We start from the raw sequence: 21250 nt of genomic DNA on the forward strand, positions 1-21250 counted from the left end.
TGAATCGCTCACCTTAAATTTTTTGCTTAAATCTTCCATGAATGATTATTTTGGGTTTTCAATTTATATAAATGGTTCTTCGATTCTGTCATATCTTCTTCAAAAGTAAAAACAAGAGTGGACACACTGAAATGTCTCGTTTGTCTCGTGCTCATAATATAATTTATGATGAAAGTATAAAAAAAAACTTGTATACCCCAAGCATTACATTATTGCTGTTTACAGTTTATCTACATCTATAATAATATTCAAGATAATAACCAAAAACAGCAAAATTTCCTTAAAATTACCAATTCAGGGGCGGCAACCCAACAATGGGTTGTCCGATTCATCTGAAAATTTCAGGGCAGATAGATCTTGACCTGATAAACAATTTGACCCCAGTAAGATTTGCTCTAAATGCTTTGGTTTTTGAGTTATAAGCTAAAAATTGCATTTTACCCCTATGTTCTATTTTTAGCCATGGCGGCCATCTTGGTTGGTTAGCCGGGTCACCGGACAAAATTTTTAAACTAGATACCCTAATGATAATTTTGGCCATGTTTGGTTAAATTTGGCCCAGTAGTTTCAGAGGAGAAGACTTTTGTAAAAGATAACTAAGATTTACGGAAAATGGTTAAAAATTGACTATAAAGGGCCATAACTCCTAAAGGGGTCAACTGACCATTTCGGTCATGTTTATTTATTTGTAAATTTTACTTTTCTGAACATTTTTGCTGTTTACAGTTTATCTCTATCTATAATAATATTCATGATAATAACCAAAAACAGCAAAATTTCCTTAAAATAACCAATTCAGAGGCAGCAACCTAACAATCGGTTGTCTGATTCATCTGAAAATTTCAGGGCAGATAGATCTTGATCTGATAAACCATTTAACCTCAGTCAGATTTGCTCTAAATGTTTTGGTTTTTGAGTTATAAGCCAAAAACTGATTTTACCCCTATGTTCTATTTTTAGCCATGGTGGCCATCTTGGTTGGTTGGCCGGGTCACCGGACACACATTTAAACTAGATACCCCAATGATGATTATTGCTAAGTTTGGTTCAATTTGGCCTAGTAGTTTAAGAGGAGAAGATTTTTGTAAAAGATAACTAAGATTTACGGAAAATGGTTAAAAATTGACTATAAAGGGCCATAACTCCTAAAGGGGTCAACTGACCATTTTGGTCATTGGAATTATTTGTAAATCTTACTTTGCTGAACATTTTTGCTGTTTACAGTTTATCTCTATCTATAATAATATTCATGATAATAACCAAAAACAGCAAAATTTTCTTAAAATTACCAATTCAGGGGCAGCAACCTAACAACGGGTTGTCCGATTCATCTGAAAATTTCAGGGCAGATAGATCTTGACCTGATAAAAGTTTTACTCTTTCGTTTTTGAGTTCTAAGCTAAAAACTGCATTTTACCCCTATGTTCTATTTTTAGCCATGGCGGCCATGTTTTTTTTATGAAATGGGAATTAAAACAAAAACTTTATTCTAGATACCCTAGGAATCAATCAAATGAAGTTTTGTTTGAATTGGTTCAGTAGTTTCAGAGGAGAAGATCTTTGAAATAGTTTACGACGACGACGACGACGGACGGACGACGACGGACGCCAAGTGATGGCAAAAGCTCACATTTCCTTTTGGAAAGGTGAGCTAAAAAGATATTCGGCAACATTTAAAAAAATAATTTATGAAATAGTAACAAGAAAATAGATTATTGTTTTGTCATTTGGTCGTTGTCTCTTTTGAAGCAAGCATTTAAAGAAACGTGTAAAACTTGAAACATTGTTTTCCAAATCAATGTGTAACGGAGATTAACATTAATGTAATGGAAACATGTGAAATGGTTAAAAACCGTTAAAGTAAATTATATATATTTTTGTATCATTTTGACATTCCCTCTGTGTTATTATCTTTCCAGTTTTCATCCCCCATTACCTTAGTGCAAAACTCACCAAAGAAACCAGCCATATAATTTGGCACTACAGTAAATTGAGGCGACAAATCTCGTAAATTGATAAGAAGAGACAAATCTGTGTAAATAATAAAGATAAGTGAATGGTATTATATAAAAAGATGAGGTTTAATCCATCATTTACTACCTAGGACAACGCCAGTACCAAGTTAGGAATACGAAAGTTGTCATCTATTCGTTTGATGTGTTTGAGCTTTTGATTTTGGATTGATTAGGTACTTTCCGTTTTGAATTTTTCGGAGTTCAGTATTTTTGTGATTTAACTTTTTACAAAAGGTTTTATAGCTAGCTTAACCTCTCACTTGTATGACAGTCGCAAAACATTCCAATATATTGAGAAAAAGTTGTGTCCAAAACAAACAGACATAATAGGTTTCACTGTCAACAATAGGGGCACAGCAGTCAACATTGTGTTATAATTTAAATGACTACAAAATCAAACAAATATATTTACAAAGAAAAACAAAAACGATATAGACAAAATTATCGCATAGGCAATACGGAAGACGAGAATACAAAAATATACCGTAGCACAATTACACAATGATTGGATGTACAAGCTCCCAACCATGTCAAATGGATATTATCAAAACTGTTTGTTCACCATTAAGTTCAACTACTCACAGGAGTGGTCCTTTCTTGTGTTTAAATTTCCCTTTGGCCAACTGATTGACTGATCGGAAAATTTACGTAATAAAATTAACGGTACCAATTTTCTTGCACCAGATGCGCATTTCGACAATACATGTCTCTTCAGTGATGCTCGTGGCCAAAATATTTGAAATCCAAAGCTTATATAAAAGATGAAGAGCTATAATCCAAAAGGTCCAAAAAGTATAGCCAAATCTGTGAAATGTGCATTGAACAGTCAAATAGTCAAACAGTCTGTAAAGTAATCAAACTTCGTCTGACTGTCTGCTTATCACATGACATGTGAACAGGTTGCTGCGACCAAAATCGGTGATAGGTCTGCTGTTGACAAGTTAGCACGTGATGAAACTTGAGGACACGTGTACGTTTTATTATTGTTCTTTAATTTCATTATGATTTAGCCTACAAACCTTTTAGATCTCACTGAGGATTCTTAGGTAGATAAATGTCGCATTTAGCGTTACAAATTATACTTTTTCATGCAATATTATATTTTTGAATTGCAAATTTATCATATACAATGTGTTACATGAAATTAAATCGAAAAAATAAACATAATTTTTTTAAGATTAAACCAGTTATCTTGAACTGAGGGCAGTCTAAAAATATTTCCTTTTTCTTTTTGTCTATTAATACAATCTCATCTTTTAGTAGGTCAATTTCTAAAATAAATCTATAAAAATTAATTTTTGATGCGTATTGCCCCCCCCCCCCAAAAAAAAACTCGTACACCAAGTCAATATCATTCATGTCAAATTTTGTATGCTAAATTTATAACTCATATCTTTTGTTGTCCTTAAATAGGCATACACTAAATAGAAAATAAATATCAATTCAGTGTTGATATAAAAGTATTTCTGCTTTTTCGCGCGTGCAATTTAGCATCGGAGTACATGCTGTTGCATAGCCAGGATTTTATCCAAATCCTCAAGATCATAAAGTGATTATAAGTATTGTAAATAATCTATTATATAAATAGCGTATATTACAACAACAACTATTTCCATTTTTCACTTTTATTTGAATCTGAGCGCTGATAATTTACGGACACCTGGTTTCATTCGCGATTTCTGATGGGTTCGTTTTGTTGGCCGTTGATTTGTCTATTCGGTTTTTTTTTTTTAATTTTCTATCTTTTATCTTTTCAGTTAAAACCAGAACAGTGCTCCAAACAGAGCAAACTCTGCTTGTTCTTTCATTTTGCTGCTTTTTAATTATAATCACAATGTACTTATCTACCCAGTAATCAACATAAAAAGACAATGTTTCGATTTTTTATAATGCAATTAAAGATAGATATAAAGAGGGAATTTTGATGTTCTAAAATTACTTGACAAAGTATTTTTAGTAATTTAATTTAGGCATTAGTAGTTAACCGATGTTCATATCCCAAAAAATGATTTTAAACGATACACTTCAATTTACAAACAAAAACTGGGAAAATCGTTTGAACTCTAAACGGAGCGACCCCGGTGCGTCAACAGGGTTATAATCACGTATGTAGATTTCACCCGTCATAGTAGTTGAAAAATTACAACCTGGAAACGGTAAATTCGGTTTCGGTTCCTCTGAGGAACCAAAAATTTCTAGAATTAAACTTTCTTTCTTAACCTGATTTTTTGGGTTTATAAGACTGTAACAAAATAATTGGTGAAGAAAAAATCATATGGTGGAACACTTCTTTTTTTGCTACTGCCCTTTGAAAATGCCCAATTTTGACGATTTTCACATTTTTCATTGATTTTTACCTATTTTGGGGCTATTATCTTGAAAAAAATCACAGTTCCACAATTAAACTTTTTTTCATACTTTCTATAAAAATGAAGTGGACCAATCTGAATAAATTTTACTTAGAAAAACTATAGGTAGGTGTTAATATAAGAAAGTTTTATCATATTTTGATGCTTTTTTGTGTAAAATTTACCATGCTGTGAATTTTGTGAATTTGTGATTTTTCTCATTTTTAAGAAAAAAATGCATATTATTTCACTTTTTTTTTGTTATAAATGATTGAAAACATACATATCTAAGAAATTTGAAAAGACCAAAATGATATGGGATGTACATGATTTTTGTAAAATCATTTTTTGTATCCCTCGCCCATTTTCTCAAAATTTTGGCTAAAAATACTGACTTGATTGGTCGTAAAATTTGAAATCTGGATTACTCAAAAACTATTCATAGTAAATACACAATTTTTTCACAGAGTTATGTTTGATTATAATATTTTTAAAATTCATTGATATTTTCCACTTGTATCACATGTTTTGGACATAATTCCAAAACAAGTTTCAAGGAGACTGAAACGTCAGAAAAATACATCCTTAAGATCAGAAGATTAGTCTCGTATGTTAAGATTTATGACCACAAACACTTGGCGTGTGTACATTGGGCTTGATTTTGGCATTATTCAAATAAAAAAAAAGTTTAGTTAGCTCCATTCCAATAAATTATATAATTCAATTGAGTTAAGGTAAAGTTGACAATAAGCTGGTTAAATTTTAACACATTTCAATTCAATATCACATAGCAAAACCCATCGACGAAACCAGGCTTATAATTTGATACGCCAGACGCGTGCTTCGTCTACATAAGAGTCATTAGTGACGCTCAGATCAAAATTGTTAGCAAGCAAAACAAGTATAAAGTTGAAGACCAATTAGGGACCCAAAATTTCAAAACGTTGTGCCAAATACGGCTAGGGTCATCTATGCCAGGGATAATAAAATTCTTACAATTTCAAATAATTCATACTCTTGCAAACAGTTAATTTATAAAAATGATCATACAATTGGTATTCATGTCAGCACCGACGTGCTGACTACTGGGCACAGACTATCAATGGGTCAATTATATAAGTCACATGACTGATGTAATACTTTTATCTGCAGTTAATGTAAGGTCATTTGTGTCGTTGGGTTGCTGTCTTATTGGTATACGTATTCAACAATTCTCTTTTCATTTATATTTATATCAGTAAAACTATCGTTGTTTTGTGTATGTAGTCGCAGCAATGACTCAACAAATTTCGTGTATGTCGACATATTTACTACAAAAGACAAATATAGACGGGATGTATCTTATTGGATTAGTATAACCATATTCAAATGCCATTCAAACGTTTATAAATAAGCATCTTCACCTTTTGAACACTTAATAAGATAAACAAATTTGAAGTAAAATATTTCTGTTACCGTTTTATTTTGTAAAAGGATATGAAATTTATATTCGCGGTTTCAAAATTTTCTTCTTATCATCAATGATTTACAAAATCTTTGAGTTATTCTTATTATGAGTAGTATTGAAAGCTGTTGCTTGTTTTAGTCTACGACATAGAAACTTGCATAATTAGGTCATAAATATCTAAATCTTCATAGTATGAATAAGTTATAAGATACAACAAGAAGTATTAGTGTGGTAGGTCTAGTCTTTTCCAAGTTCTCATAGTATTTAATGTAGAGTTTTGTAGATTGTCTTGGTTTTCTGTTGCTTTTCGTTAATTGCAATGGTGTTGTCGGATTTTCTATGTTGCGTATCAAACATCCTTATTTTTTGGGAACCGACAACAATTAAACACATTTTTGTCCTGATTGTTGATGCTGTTTTTTGACAAAATCGGGTCCAAATGTAGGATTGTGAATTAGAATGGATATCGGCCAATGGGTCGAAAATCGTAAAAATCGCCCAAATGTAACTCAGAAAAAAAAGACATCCAGAACATGTATGGCCATAGGTGTACAATCATTAGCAACGTCAAATATATTATTCATGTAAGGTACTATGAATATAATGCAATTTTGTCTTTAGCAAAGTTCTACAAAAACCGTTCTTTTTCGCATTTTCACCTGTTTATTTATCAACTTGAAGTTTTTTCGTCTTTAAATATATGATGTTTGGGGCCATATCATTCACTAACCGCATCTATCATTTTGTGATGGGTTGTCGCATTTTATTCCACCCTTTTGTTTTAATTTCGAGCAAGTTATATGGGTCTTCCTTTTGCAGTAATAGGTGAGGAAAGATGAGGTTTATTAGTTGTCTCTAAATTCTGTGTGGCTTAAATGAATAACAAACATTCGATTGAGTGGTGTTCAAAATATTAACCAGATGCAAATTAAGCATTTGCTCCGAAGAGTCCAAGTTTGATCTCATTTATTCTCTTAACGAGTACATCGAGTCATACTGACAATCATTGTCATAGTATTCTAATATACGCATACGTCAATGTGATACGATTGGATATGTTTCAAATTGACCGACCTTCATTAGAGTATTTACATTCGTAATCGAGAGTGTATAAAGCGTTTTCAGCATTTCGTCAACTGTTATCATGTCAATGGTAACTTCTATTTGGATTCTAGAAAGAGAAAGCTAGTAATACTGCAACATTGTTTGTAATGTTTATTTTAGTTGGTTAAAACCACAAATTTCAATTCATTGGTTATACATTTGATTATTTGAAATTGTATATTCAACGCAGACGACAATTAACTGATTTCAAACTGTATAATTTAACAATTTATGTTTTTATTGCACAAAAATTAGGATGACTGTATAGCTTTTTTGTAGTCGCAAATTGAAATTACTGGCGACGCATAGTTTTATCTATAAAATAACACTGTTTTTTCGAAAGTTGCATTTCAATTTCAAAGATTTTTAAAAGTAACAGCTCAATAAATCTGTAAAACATTTGAATAATAAAAGGAAAGTGAAAATCTTCAAGTTTACCTTGAGCTCAATCGATCTACTGTACACCCTACACAACTAAACATATTCCAAAAATCATCTAATAGCATACAATTAATGGAAAATTATCCGTCATATCGATATTTATAATCAGCCCTTTTCAGTTTGTATGCCTCGTTATAAAGAATAACTTGGACATTTTTTATATAAATGTTATAAAACGTTAACACTGTGTTGTTTATCTTTATTTTCATACCTTTAAAATATCTCTTTAGTAATTTTCAACTATTAACAATTACATGGTTATTTAGTAATATTTATATTGCTTGTACATCCCGTCATTGTGCTATCATACTATGGTAAATTTTTGTCTTTGGCTTTTGATAATTAATTTTGCTTTGTCTATATGCCTTTTTTGTTTTTCTTTGTTGATATATTTGTTTGTTTTTATTGTAATTAATTAAGATTACACAATGTTGAATGCTGTACTCATATTTTTGACATTTTTATCTATAATGTCTCTGTTTTTGTTCACACATTGCTGTCGATATAATGGAATTATATACGACTGTCATACAAGTGAGATTTTTAGCTAGCTGTAAAATCAGGTTTTTTGTAAGAAATTAGACAATTGTCATCCATCCGTTTGATGTGTTTGAGCTTTATGTTTTTCCATTCGATTAGGACCTTTCCGTTTTAAATTTTCCTCGAAGTTCGAAATGTTTGTTATTTTACTTTTTAAGTGTATAACTGTTTTGTTGAAGACTTTAGATGCACGTGCGTATATGATGAGAATGAAAAATTTGACGTGATAGCTCACAAGGTCATTTGTCAAGTGGAAAACGAGGTTTTGAATAAAACAGTGCAAAGTATATAAAATTAATCTCATCACGAGAAATAGATTGAGTGGAAAATTTCTGATACTCAAACATGGCGCTAAATACCTTAACATAAAAAATATTACATAATATATATCAGGCAAGTTGTGGTGTACCATTAAACTCTTACAACAACACAAAATAATTGTGTATAAAAATTAAGATAATCAATTGTACTGTTTTAGGTTTTCTGGTAACTTTCCGAATATTTATCACGCAAAGTCTTTTTTATTTGCAAAGTGACAAAAGTTCCGAAATCTTAATAATTACAGTACGATCTCAGTAAGGGGTGTTGGGTTGGTTTATTTTTTCATTTTATCAATACATGCGACCGGGATTATGGTCTTCCAATTGTTTGAAGGATATAGTTATAACCATATATATTAATTTATACAAGAAGCTGACCGTTACAATGGTATCTGTTCTGGACATATTTCGTTTTATATATGCTCCTAAGACTAATGTTGGGAAGATAAAAAACAAATTTTCAACATCTTTTAAAAATGTAAACGAGACCTCGAATCTGATGCAATATTTTATCTTTATCACAATTTTTATGAGATGGGAATATATATTTAGACATTTTTCTTGTGAATTTTCTTTATTGCAATTGTTTGATTTAAAAGCAATCACTGTACTGATTATGCCCATAAAGAGTCCTCTATTGGAAATACAAAATCTATATATACGAATTATTCATGAAATAGATCGTCAAAATACAAATCTTGTTCAACCGTTAGTTATAACTTGTGTTACCATCTACGCAGTACCTAAGCGCTTGATAATATCCCCGGACCTTACCAATTTCTTAAATACGGAGAACATCACAGAATATACTGGTAGTATTGAACAGTAGCATGCTAACCATTACATAGTGCTATGAAAGATTTCAATATTCTAAGAAGATTAATGCGATATTATGTATAAACAAATATGTTGCATAGAACGTTTCATTTGTCAAATTGGAAATAGATTCAAAGCAAGTACCGTAAATGTTTTTTTACGAAATACAAGTCAACCTTCATTTATGTAATTTTCAATAATCATATATCATAGAGCATTGGTTTTCCATCAGTAATAGTGTACTGCATGACTTAATTGATTTGTTGAAAGTGCTCGCTAAGCTTCCTCGTAAATCGCGTAGGTAGACGACTGTTTTATCTAAGGAGACATTAAATGAGTATGTCAAGGATAAGTCTATCAAATAAAGGATTAATACTAGTAATTTCAGTCAAAGAACAAAAGACCTAATGGCGATCTTTGTACTAGTACTTATTTGGAATGTTCGGTCAAAGAACAAAACACCTAATGGCGATCTTTGTACTAGTACTTATTTGGAATGTTCAGTCAAAAATAACACAAGATCTAATAGCGATCTTTGTACTGATATCAATCTGGATAGTCTAGTCACAGAACAAGAGGCCTCATGGTGTTCTTACTAGTACTAGTACTTATCTGAATGGTTTAGCTAAAGAAGAAAAGACCTGATGGGGATCTCAGTAAAAGTATCACTCTCGAAAGTTCAGTCAAAGAACAAAATACATAATGGCGATCTTTGTACTAGTCCCAATCTGGAAAGTTTAGTACAGGAACAAAAGACATAATGGCGATCTTTGTACTAGTACCAATCTGATTAATTCAGTCAAAGAACAAAGGATCTAATGGCGATCTCTATACTAGTTCTAGTCTGGAATGTATAGTAAACGAACAAAAGGCATAATAGCGATTGTTACACTAGTACTAATATCGAACGTTCAGTGAAAGAACAAAAAAAAAACTAAAGGCGATCTTTGTACTAGTTCTTTTCTGGAAAGTTCAGTCAAAGAACAAAAGATGGTATGTTCATCGTTGTACTAGTATCAATTTGGATAGTTCAACCAAAGAACAAAAGACTTTATGGCGATCTTTGTTCTAGTATCAATGTTGAAAGTTAAGTCAAGGAACAAAAGACTTCATGGCGATATGTGTACTAGTACTAGTCAGGATAGTTCAGTTAAAGAAAACAAAACCTAGTTTGTGGCGACCTTCTGAAAATTCTAAAATCGTATGTCGCTATATAAAATCCTGACTTATTGGATGCGTTCAAACATCTTAGACCAACTATTAGTCTTAGAGGTCTTGATTTTGTTAAAAAGACAATAACAATCAAAACCAAGGAGTAAACAAAGACTCATAAAACCAAAAGACATTAACATCAACAGTTACAAATAATAAATAAAAAACAACAAGAACTCCACTAAAAACCGGCAGTGAAATCAGGTGATCCGGAAGGGTAAGCATTTCCTGTACCGTATACGGCACCCGTCGTGTTATTCCTTTGCTATTTATGTAAAATGCGCCTGAGCTCATGACTAAATACTTTAAAATCCATTTACATTAGCACAATTCTTAGAGTCGGTCTATTGACTAAGCAATGGATGCCTTGTATGACGATATTCGATATTTAAAAACAACTGGTAAATTAGGTTGTTTGTAAATTAATCACACCTATGATGAAAATGATACTTTGAACAGATTGACCGATATTATAAAAATCAACTTTTGAGATGCTTTTCTTTTTGTAATCCGGCATTTGGGTTTTTTTCCGTTGGATTACTGGCAAAACCACCAAATAATATATCTGATTCACGTTATTTCCTGACGATGAGGTATAGTTCTCTATTCAAAAGTAAAATCACAAAAATACTGAACTCCAAGGAAAATTCAAAAAGGAAAGTCCTCAATCAAATGGCAAAATCAAAAGTTCAAACACATCAAACGAATGGATAACAACTGTCATATTCCTGACTTTGTACAGGCATTTTCTTATATAGAAAATGGTGGATTGAACCTGGTTTTAAAGCTAGCTAAACCTCTCACTTCTATGACAGTCGCACTAAATTCCATTATATTGACAACGATGTGTGAACAAAACAACAAAAACAATAGGTAAAAATGTCACAAATAGGGGTAAATAGTCTAATTCGATAGGTCACATTCGTGAAAAGGGAACGGGATTGTAGTTACGACATAAGGAACATATCCGATATCATCTGTGAAACGGATATTCCATAACGGTCGACAAACTCGTGATGGCGTCCGTAATTGAAACTCTTAATCATGGATTAAGCATAGGCATATATAAAAATGAAGGTGTTCAAAAGGAGGTTTTTTTCCTATTGAAATCACATGCGCCGTAATATCTAAGCACTTTTTTCTCACTTCAGACCACATCTCATACTCTCCTAAAAGCTAGATTTTGGAAAAGAACATAAATATATTGTTGGTTTAATTATTTATTGAAAGCCCGACATTCCTTTTATTCATGACCATTTTTTATCTATAAATGTTAACTATATTAATTAAAAAAGCGATGTTAAATAGATAAATAAATGAATTAATTGTAAAACATACGAAAAAGAAGTATAGATTAAAAAAGAAAAATAAATAAATAAATAAATAAATGAATAAAAAATATATGAATTAAAAAAAAATGACTGAAAACTCTTCGGGAAAATGCTAGTGACGCTTATAAGATTGATAACCGACTACTGTAGATTAAAAAAAAAATAACAATTAAAAATCAAAGACAGATGTGATTTACGCCATATGGCACATGTGATATGAACATACATAGAAAAGAGATAACAATTAAAAAAAATTCAAAGCCTTTTTTTGTAGGGTCTTTTGACATTTATGTAACCTAGATTTATACAGCCAATTTCTTTTGACATAGAAAAGTTTGAAAGGAAAAACTGGCGATCGTGAATGCCTTTGTTTAGTATTTTATCGACATTTACTAGAGCAGTAAATTTGGGTCTTTTTGCAATAGCACAAGTTGAGATAATCTATTTCGTTAAATTTCCTAGTACCAAAGCGACCCTCGTAAAGCTAGGTTCGAATAAAATTTTGTTTCGTCTTTGTTTTTTTTTTTTATTTCAAACTAAATGCGGTTTATTCAACCGCAAAATAATCTTACTATGCCTTTTTTTAGTGAATAATTTTCGAATTAAACTGAAACATCAGCAAACGTACAAGCATCAACATGATTACAATTATCAATGCGTTTATTAATAGATTAATGTCAGCAAACAAACAACATCCCTACTAAACCCCCCACACAAAGGGGAAGTACGAATACCCAATTAGATTAAACTAAATAATCACGTGGAGTGTGGTCTTATTCCTGTGCATTTATTAATGTATGAATAATGGATTTATTAGCTTATTAAATGCTATTGTTTAGAAAAATATTAAAAGCAAAATTTAATACTATTGCAATATTTGTGGTAAATTGGTTGTCCTCTAGCGTATCATTAACCTTGACGTCGATGTTTATTAATATGAAATGCATTGAAATAGTTTCTCAGAATTTGTAACTAGGTTTAGTTACATTAATAAGGGATTGGCAGATTCATTTATCAAAGGTCAAGATCATCAGTGGAATACAAATTTGTAAACCTCCCTTGCAGTCCAGGAAGATACTGATCAATAATACAAACATGTTGCCACCAGTGTTAGTCTTTGGTCATACTGCCTTTCGTTAAATTCCAATATAAGTTTTGAAGCTATATATCTTCTTCACGCTTTTCGGTACTTATTAAATCCTTGACATTCAAATATTAGGCATAGGGCGTTTCCGATTAAGTTAAAACCCGGAGAAAGGATTCAGATGCATATCATTTATTACGTGTTATTTTCATTCTCAACGTAACTTCGGTAAATACATGCAGTTTCTTATTTCTCTAGTTTTATTGGAACAAACATTGTATAAAAAATTAAGTCTTATATGAACAGATTGTTGGTTCTTGTTTTTATTTTGCATGTGTTTTTTATACTACAACTATTGTTTGGGCTTGTTTTTAGAGTGCAAATATTCACACTATCGGCTTTTACTTAATTACAGTTCACTCAACTTACAACGATAAATGTAGCGAAATCAAACGTTGAGTTCATAATAATGACGCTATTTTAACCCCATTTGTGCGATTAATATTGGCGGAGCTGAATTTTTTAATTTATGAACATCGAATGTTGTGCTTTTGTTTTATTCAAATTCTCACATTTTGCAAAAAAGATCGCTTAATAGTAGTAAATGTTTAGTTCACAGCATATTTTTTTCTTAGTTTATTCTTTTTTCTTTTACTTTTTCTTTTTAACTAACCAATAATCGACATAGACTTCACTATTTGATTAGTTGATGTGTTTCCTTCGGTTTAAGTTTGTAAACCGGATTTGATTTCTCTTAATCGATTTATAACTTTTGAATCTTGGTACCTTTGATAACTTTTTGAACACCGGTATACTCACCCATGGATTTACTATCATTTTATTTTTGAAATACTAAACTTTTCTACCTCAGGAATAGAATACCTTAGCAGTATTTGGCGAAACGTTTAGGAATTGTTGGTCCTCAATGCTCTTCAATTTCGTACTTTATTTGCCCTTTTTAAACACTTTTTGATTTGCGCGTCACTGATGAGTCTTTTGTAAAATTTCAATCCTGGTATCTATGATGAGTGTATTTATCATACAATTCTTTGATCAAACAAACCCGATGCGATATTTGCAATAAACATTCGCAAACAATTTATATCAAATATAAACACTGAGGAGCACAAAATTTAAATTAACCTAGTACCAATAGATCTCAACTGCGCACACCGAACTCCGTTGAATGACGAGTATGGAAGTTTTGTCTCGTGGACGTCTTTAATCCAACAAAGAAACACATGGTAAAGAGGGTGTTCATTTTGACTGTTCAGGATGGATATAAATATGCAGTCGGAATGTGTCAGGTTGGAACGAGACTTCGAAATCAACACTTCGTTTAGAGAGCGCCCCGATCTCTACATAAGGACCTTTGCAACAAATCTACTTCAATCGTGAAAACACATTTTTCCAGGAACTCCATTTCAATAATTGATTCTACATTGCATTTTAAACATTTTGCAGTTGGAAGTATTCAGATCGACAGTTCTACGAATCGAGAGTGTACTTGAAATAAAATGAAGCTGTACTTACTTTTACCTTCCTTAATCAATAACAGAGCATATAGATATAGAGATGTGATATGATTGCCAATGAAACAAATATCCACCAGTGACCAAAGAACGATGAATAAAGCTATATTTGGGCACCATATGGAAAACAACAATTGGGAATGATAAAGCATGATACATGTTCTTGCATAATTATTGATATTCGAAGTTCTTTTTTTTTAAGGTGTCTTGACCATTTGAAAGCACATAGTCTTGTTTGAAAACCTCGATCTGATAAAATACTAGTACCTAACTTTACATTCTGGCCATTAAGAGACCGTGACATAAAATATAAACACCATGTTGTGAATACCTGAGTATGGGAGTCTCAAAAAGGGTATCTAATGTCCCTTTCTAGAGTCAATAGCTTGCTTGTAAAAAGTTTAAAAAACGACAAAACTATATTTTATTATATATATGTTTTTATTATTATACTTTGATTTCAATGACAAGTTAAAATTGAGGCTGATATGTTGGTGGTTGGGAAAGGAATAAATTCTGACGTTATTTCGCCATGTAAGAGAGAGAGGTATTCTGACGTTATTTATTAAACATAATTTACTTGTCATTCAATATCAACTAGAGTAGGACCTTGCATCAACTCTTTGAATGCTATTTAGAAGTGGTTTGTTGCAAGAAAAGTGTATCGTCCCTATCCAACGTACATTTACTGTCCAGTGGCAGTCCAAATGTCATACGCATCATCATGTCTACTCAGTGGAGCCTACCATGACATATATTTTTTTAATCTATTGTCGTCATAAATATTTATGACGTAATCTATTCATTGTTTAAGGCCGGTAATCCATTCGTCACAACTCGGCCGATTCCGTACCTCACCTAACAAGGAGAGTGGCAGAGTCACCCGAGGATTGCCGATTGGCCGGTAACCTTTAATTGCTTAATTCCCCTATATTTGGATTCTATTGGATGGTTGTTGCAATTACAAGCATACCAGATCACTTTCTTTTATAAGTAACTTAACTTGTTATCGCATCCAGTCTCGCCCCATTCGAAGTTTGTGTACTTCCAGTTGGTTTTCTAACGGTTTTCATGTTCAGAATGCATTTAGGAGTTGTTATCAAATAGTTTCTTTCTATGTATGTTGGCGTTTGTTTTTGTAGCACTTTAGTGTTCCTGTTGTTACTTTGTTTTCCTCTTATAGTTGATGTGTTTCCCTCAGTTTTCGTTTGTAGCCCGGATTTGTACTGGTGCCTTTATTTTTTAATGATCAGTGAATTAATGTCGCATCTCATTTAACAAGTTCTTGTGTCTGTTCTATGCCATGAACCTCACCAGCGGTTATTTTTTTGTTATATCTGAATTACTTTTTTTCTTTTTTGTATTGAAGAAAATTTTATATTGATTGCACATCTATGATAGTTCAGTTATGTTCAATCTATTCACAAATTTTCTAGAATGGAAAATTAACTAAAAGAGCTCATCATATTAACACTTGTTTATTGTTGAAGACCGCGTGTTAACCTTGATATGTCTTTTGGTGTTTTGTTTCATTAAGTTCTGTCTCATTGAAGTATATATCCCATACCTCCTGTTATTAATAGTTGAAAATTAAGTTCATGCTATTTTTATTTTTTTTTTAATAAAAACAAATTGATATAAAGAGGTTGCCATGTGGTGGTCAGTAGCAGCTTTCACTTTTACTTCGTATATATACTGATTGTTCGTATTATTATTATTTTCTTTCGTTTATTTAGTTTTTGTTTGATTTAGACAATAGACGATTGCTACAAATTTTACCTTTGTAGATTTCTTTTCTGTATAAATGTATTGGTAGATGTAAGACCTTCTTAGTGTTGGTAAATATTTACTCCAACCAACTGTCAGCAAATAAATATGTTTGGAATGTTACACAAACTATTCAGTGTTATGTCTCATGTATGAAGTATGCAGATGTGAACTTTAGATCAAGAATCAAAGTATGAAATGCAATCATGTTTGATTAATAATTTACTTATTTTGTCTATTATGTGAATGAGGAAGCTTTCATAAATACTGTCATACGATGGCTCAGACTTCAAATACCATTCATGTTAATACATGTATGCACAAGGACAAGATATTTGAAACGTAACATCCTTATAATACGAAACAGCACTCAAATTTACGTTGAACTTCGGGTCCTCGATGCTCTTTATGCCCGCGTCACACTGTCCCGATTTTTATATACGATGGACACCCGAATGTGAAAATTGTAAGTTCGTACGAAGTTGGTCCCGATCTCGTTAAAATACCAAAAAGTGACCGAAGCAAGTACGATGAATAACGAAGTCTATACAATGGTGCCGAAATTATATACGATAGAAAAAGATGGACATACGAAGGTTAACCGAAGACGGGTATTTAAGCTTCATATCTCAGCAGAAGTCTACACGATGGATCACGAAGGCTAAACGATGGATTACGAAGGCTACACGATGGATTACGATGATGGCGCCATGGCCATACGATGTCTAAAAGACGTCGTGTACAGCTTACGATGCATTTAAATTATATGCCGAACGGTATTTCCAGTTACTGAATGTTTTGGGTGATTTCTAAAAAAAATAGTTTATGTATCAAATATGCATATTCAATTTACCATTTTCTGCATGTGTCATATACAAATATAGTGTCCATATTTGTCCCCATTATGTTACATACGAGGGGATGCCACGCTCGGCATTGCCTTGTTTGAACTGTAAAATGTGTGCACTAGGCTGAATAATCATCCATAATTATGCCCATGTTTATTGATCTATCTTAAAGGTAAGGTAATAGGTTCGTTGATCCCTTTTATTCAAAAAGAGCTCTTTCCAGGAGAATATCATAATAATATAGACAAAAGGAAGGATGTGGGGAAAGCAACAAATGCGGCAAAATATGACATAGAGATAACAAAATGGTTATGGAGTAAACATTCGTGTGACAACAACTCAGACGATACATACAAAATCAGAATAATGAAGAAAAAGTTGGTTTCACTATATACGTGTACCTGCAGTGTTGGTGTACGAGGCGCGTTTATTATTTTCATTATGTTACTTGATATGAAAAAATGACAAAAAATAATATTTTACTTGTAAAAGTAAATCCTGAGCCTGTAATAGCTGCTCTTCTTGTTCCATTTGAATTAATAGAAACAACGCTGTTGCCTTTCTTGTTCTCATAGAATCATATGATATGAGCTCCATGTTTTGTGAACGTCTTTCTTAACTGTCGTATTAGACTGACCAGTGCATATCGTGCATGGCACTTTAAATGTATTTTAGCGCGAAAATTAACTTACATTTAGCTGGATTTATTGCCGTCGTAGTTCCATCTTGACGCCTTCGTACTTTTATTTTATGGCAACACGACGGGATTACGAGGTCTTCACGAAGTCGTGTTGCCATCGTAAGACCTTCGGGTAGCTTCGTGATTCATTCGTGTAGACATCGTAATGTCAAAACTGCCCGATGGAAACGATGGAAACACGAATGCAATACGATGTTCAAAGATGTATTCCCGGTGACATTACGATGGTGAGGATGGTGATACAAACTCAATACGAACCCTCAACATCGGACGCACCTTCGGGGATTTTTTAACATGTTAAAAAATTTAGAACCCTTCCCGAAGTTGTCCCCGAAGGCTAGAAAAAGTGGCCGATGGTTCTACGATGGTTAAAGATGGCACTACGAATAGCCCGATCTGGATACGATCAGTCCCGATTTTTAAAATTTCCATAATCGTGTTGCCATCGGTGTAAAAATCGGGACAGTGTGACGCGGGCATTACTATGTTCTTAATTTGATCGATCTTTCAAGCGTCATTGGTGCATCTTTTGTAGACGAAACGCTTCTGGTGTACAAACGTATAAGCCTGGTGTTTTTATGAGCTTATTCATGAATGAGTTGTAGAAGATGTGAGGTATATGTCAAAGAAAGAGCGACTTTGTACAGAAGTTATTGAAATGAAGGGAAAAAGTGTATACTCGCCACGATTAAGTTGGAATTTAAAAATATAACTATGTCTTCTACAGCGCAGACGTACAGATGATAATCCGATGTCAGATTGGTTGATTTGTAAAACCCTATTATAGAATAACGCGACCAAATGACTTGTAACTCTCATTATTGTAAGATTGTCTAATTCAAAATGTTTTATTTTCTTTTTAGTTTGAAGGCGTTAAAGGCATCGAACCATAACCATAAATAAAACGATGAAAATAAAACGTTGCAACTGATGAGAAGATCGAAGCCAGCACATATTCCTTCTGAATAAGATAAATCAGAAGTAATAGACTGATTACATAACGTCAGTCCATTCTTTAATCGGTAAGACTACATTCGTTACTAGTACCTGTTGGACGAATACTGTATGTTTTGATCAATCATGTGTTGATATGTTATGGATTTTTTTCATGGTTGAAGGTCGTACGGTAACCTAAAGTTGACAGGTCATCCAGGTCATTTGGACTATTATGGATAGTTGTCTCATTGGCAACTTTATATGGTATATTCGTTGAGCTGTATGGTTTCATAGACACACACAGATACTCCTATTTTCAAATATGAGGAAACCTGTTATTTTACACAAATATTTATATATCTTTACGGTGACATTAACTAATACAGTCTTGTCGGTGATACCTATATTTAAGGAAACGATTTTTAGTTCCTAAATGAGTTTCTCAAAATTTATCACCAAATATACGATAAAACACATTCCTTTTTATTGATGGAATGCATAGTAAAATTGTTTTCTTAGGTGCAACATATTTGTGAAATGAAACTCATCAATAAGTACAGCCATCAAAATGTGAATATCCGGCTAAAAAGCATGTTCTCTCTGTTATTTAAAATAAAAAGCTATACTTAAGATATTTTTAGGTTTTTCCATTTGCATATACTTATGTCATGATGAGTTGGTAATGAGTTATTTGTTTTTAGTAGAGTGGGGGCCTCTTAGATTGGAAGTATAGTAATTGAAGCCATTATTCATCTAAAAGTCGGACATAATAGTACGTACTTAAGGTCTTTTCCTGGTCTATGAAACAAACAGAATTCTTTAGACTAGAAGCCGATTCTGGTTTTTGATTGGACGATTCCTATATTCCAAATATAGTGTATATCCGTGTTGAAGACTATTACTAGTTTGACCTTGTTTTATTTATTGAGGCACTCAGTGCGTTAATTATATAATTTAGAAGTCACTTACTAAAATTTTAGTAAAACTGTAAAATCATGTTTTATGTCCGGTTTCCAAATTATTTAAATATTTTTATCAGTGTTTCATAAAGTAACATTTGCAATTTGTTTTTATCATCAGAGAGAGAGAGAGAGAGAGAGAGAGAGAGAGAGAGAGAGAGAGAGAGAGAGAGAGAGAGAGAGAGAGAGAGAGAGAGAGAGAGAGAGAGAGAGAAAAGGGGGGAAGCTGAGCCGTTTTATAAAACAAATGGCATAAATTGATCCGTCAGAGGATCAGATATTTTCACTTAAAAATTGAAAAATCGTTATCATGTAATTTTTTTATTTTATTTATCATGTTTATGAATGAAATTATCTATATTCAAGCAATTAAACCTCGAATTAAACACAGAAAACAGAATTAACAAATGTACCAGTATGGCAATCCTTCGACCGTTTTAATATAATGCGGTCAGCACAGATCAGATTGGAAATATATTATGTATTTAATTTCAACAAGCCTCAAAATGATGATATTTCTGTAATTTTACTATTATTTACTGCACAGTCTTACAGATATGTTTGTAGGCATGGAAACTGATTGGCCGTCATAAAACCAATAACGTTAAACCCGGAAGAAAATCTCTTTCATTGATCTTTTACGGTAAACGTAAATCACGTGATTAAATTGTAAAAATAAACTTTGACATATTTAGTTAATGCAATTTCAATGAATAAGAAAACAAAGTATAGATGTAAATGATTTCTTTCAGGAATTCGAATATCAGGTGAAATGCATTCATGACAGGTAAGTTTGGCTTTATTTATCCCAATATAGAACACTTTGTCACAGTGGCATATCAATCAGAACTCTGTATGATACCAGTATCAGCCTCCCTCATATTATAAACATTGAATATATATTAACTGGTAAGCGTGAAATAATGATTGCATAAAGTGATGTATTTCGCTAAAGAAATCTGTATTCCGTTTTCCCGTATCTCTTTTTTTGTTTAATTTGAATTTGTCTTGTTTTATAACCCGTCAACGACTTCGAAATCTTCAACGCAAAGTGTTCCACATTTAAGATTTTTATAGATATAAAAAAAAAACTTGTCACTAAGAGATTAAAAAAATAGTTATTAAACAAAGGATCGTGTTATACCCCCAGTAGCTTAAGTACTTGCAATATGTTACTGTCTGTCTAGGTCTATGTTCACTCACTGTCACGCCATGTTAACGGGTTTTGAGCCCAACATTTAGTCAATACTACCAGATGGATATATGCTGATCGAAAACTGTACAAAGTAAAAAAAATTGTTCAATTCGACATGCATGTCTTGTTTTGCTGTGTACTGTATTTCAACTTAACCAGTATTGCTCTTTATTTTAGATTTGCAATTCTTTCTCTACAAGTTAAACTTAGTATTGTTACAGCTTGACATATTGCATAGGCACAAATTTGTTATCATTTCATACTGTAGAGTTGCAGTTCACGGTAAGATTATGTACATACCCTAGTTTTACTCCAGACTCCAAACCCCCAAGATTCACTGCATTTCAAGTTATAGACACTATGTTGATGTGAGACATCGGTTACGTACGCAATTGACCCCTTTTTGATTCACTGGCGACTCCTGCTTATTTACCTGTACACCTATGAAGAACACTGTGTTTTCTGTAGACCTCTGTATATAGTGACCTTTTCAGTAAACCATAAGTATGCGAAGTTGATGATACGTATTGAAATATAATGATATTCTACAACAGAGTGACAATAATTAACAGAAAATTAGAAATAAATCGGTATTAAATTAATGAAATATACCGTTATTGAATATAAACACATCCGTTTCGATTCTTAAATAAAA

At 32.4% G+C, this 21250-nt stretch overlaps 1 protein-coding gene across 1 annotated transcript in view; it reads left to right on the plus strand.

Annotated features, from left to right (window-relative positions):
• The first annotated feature begins 20064 nt into the window (after nucleotides 1–20064).
• LOC139481348 (ETS-related transcription factor Elf-3-like) overlaps nucleotides 20065–21250 on the plus strand; it is a 45997-nt gene continuing 44811 nt past the window's right edge. Inside the window, exon 1 of the mRNA XM_071264608.1 lies at nucleotides 20065–20187. Coding sequence (XP_071120709.1) covers nucleotides 20181–20187 — 7 coding nt within the window. The 5' untranslated portion in view covers nucleotides 20065–20180. The remainder of the gene's footprint in view (nucleotides 20188–21250) is intronic.

The sequence above is a fragment of the Mytilus edulis genome, chromosome 7 (assembly GCF_963676685.1).
Source record: "Mytilus edulis chromosome 7, xbMytEdul2.2, whole genome shotgun sequence".
NCBI classification, from domain to species: domain Eukaryota; kingdom Metazoa; phylum Mollusca; class Bivalvia; order Mytilida; family Mytilidae; genus Mytilus; species Mytilus edulis.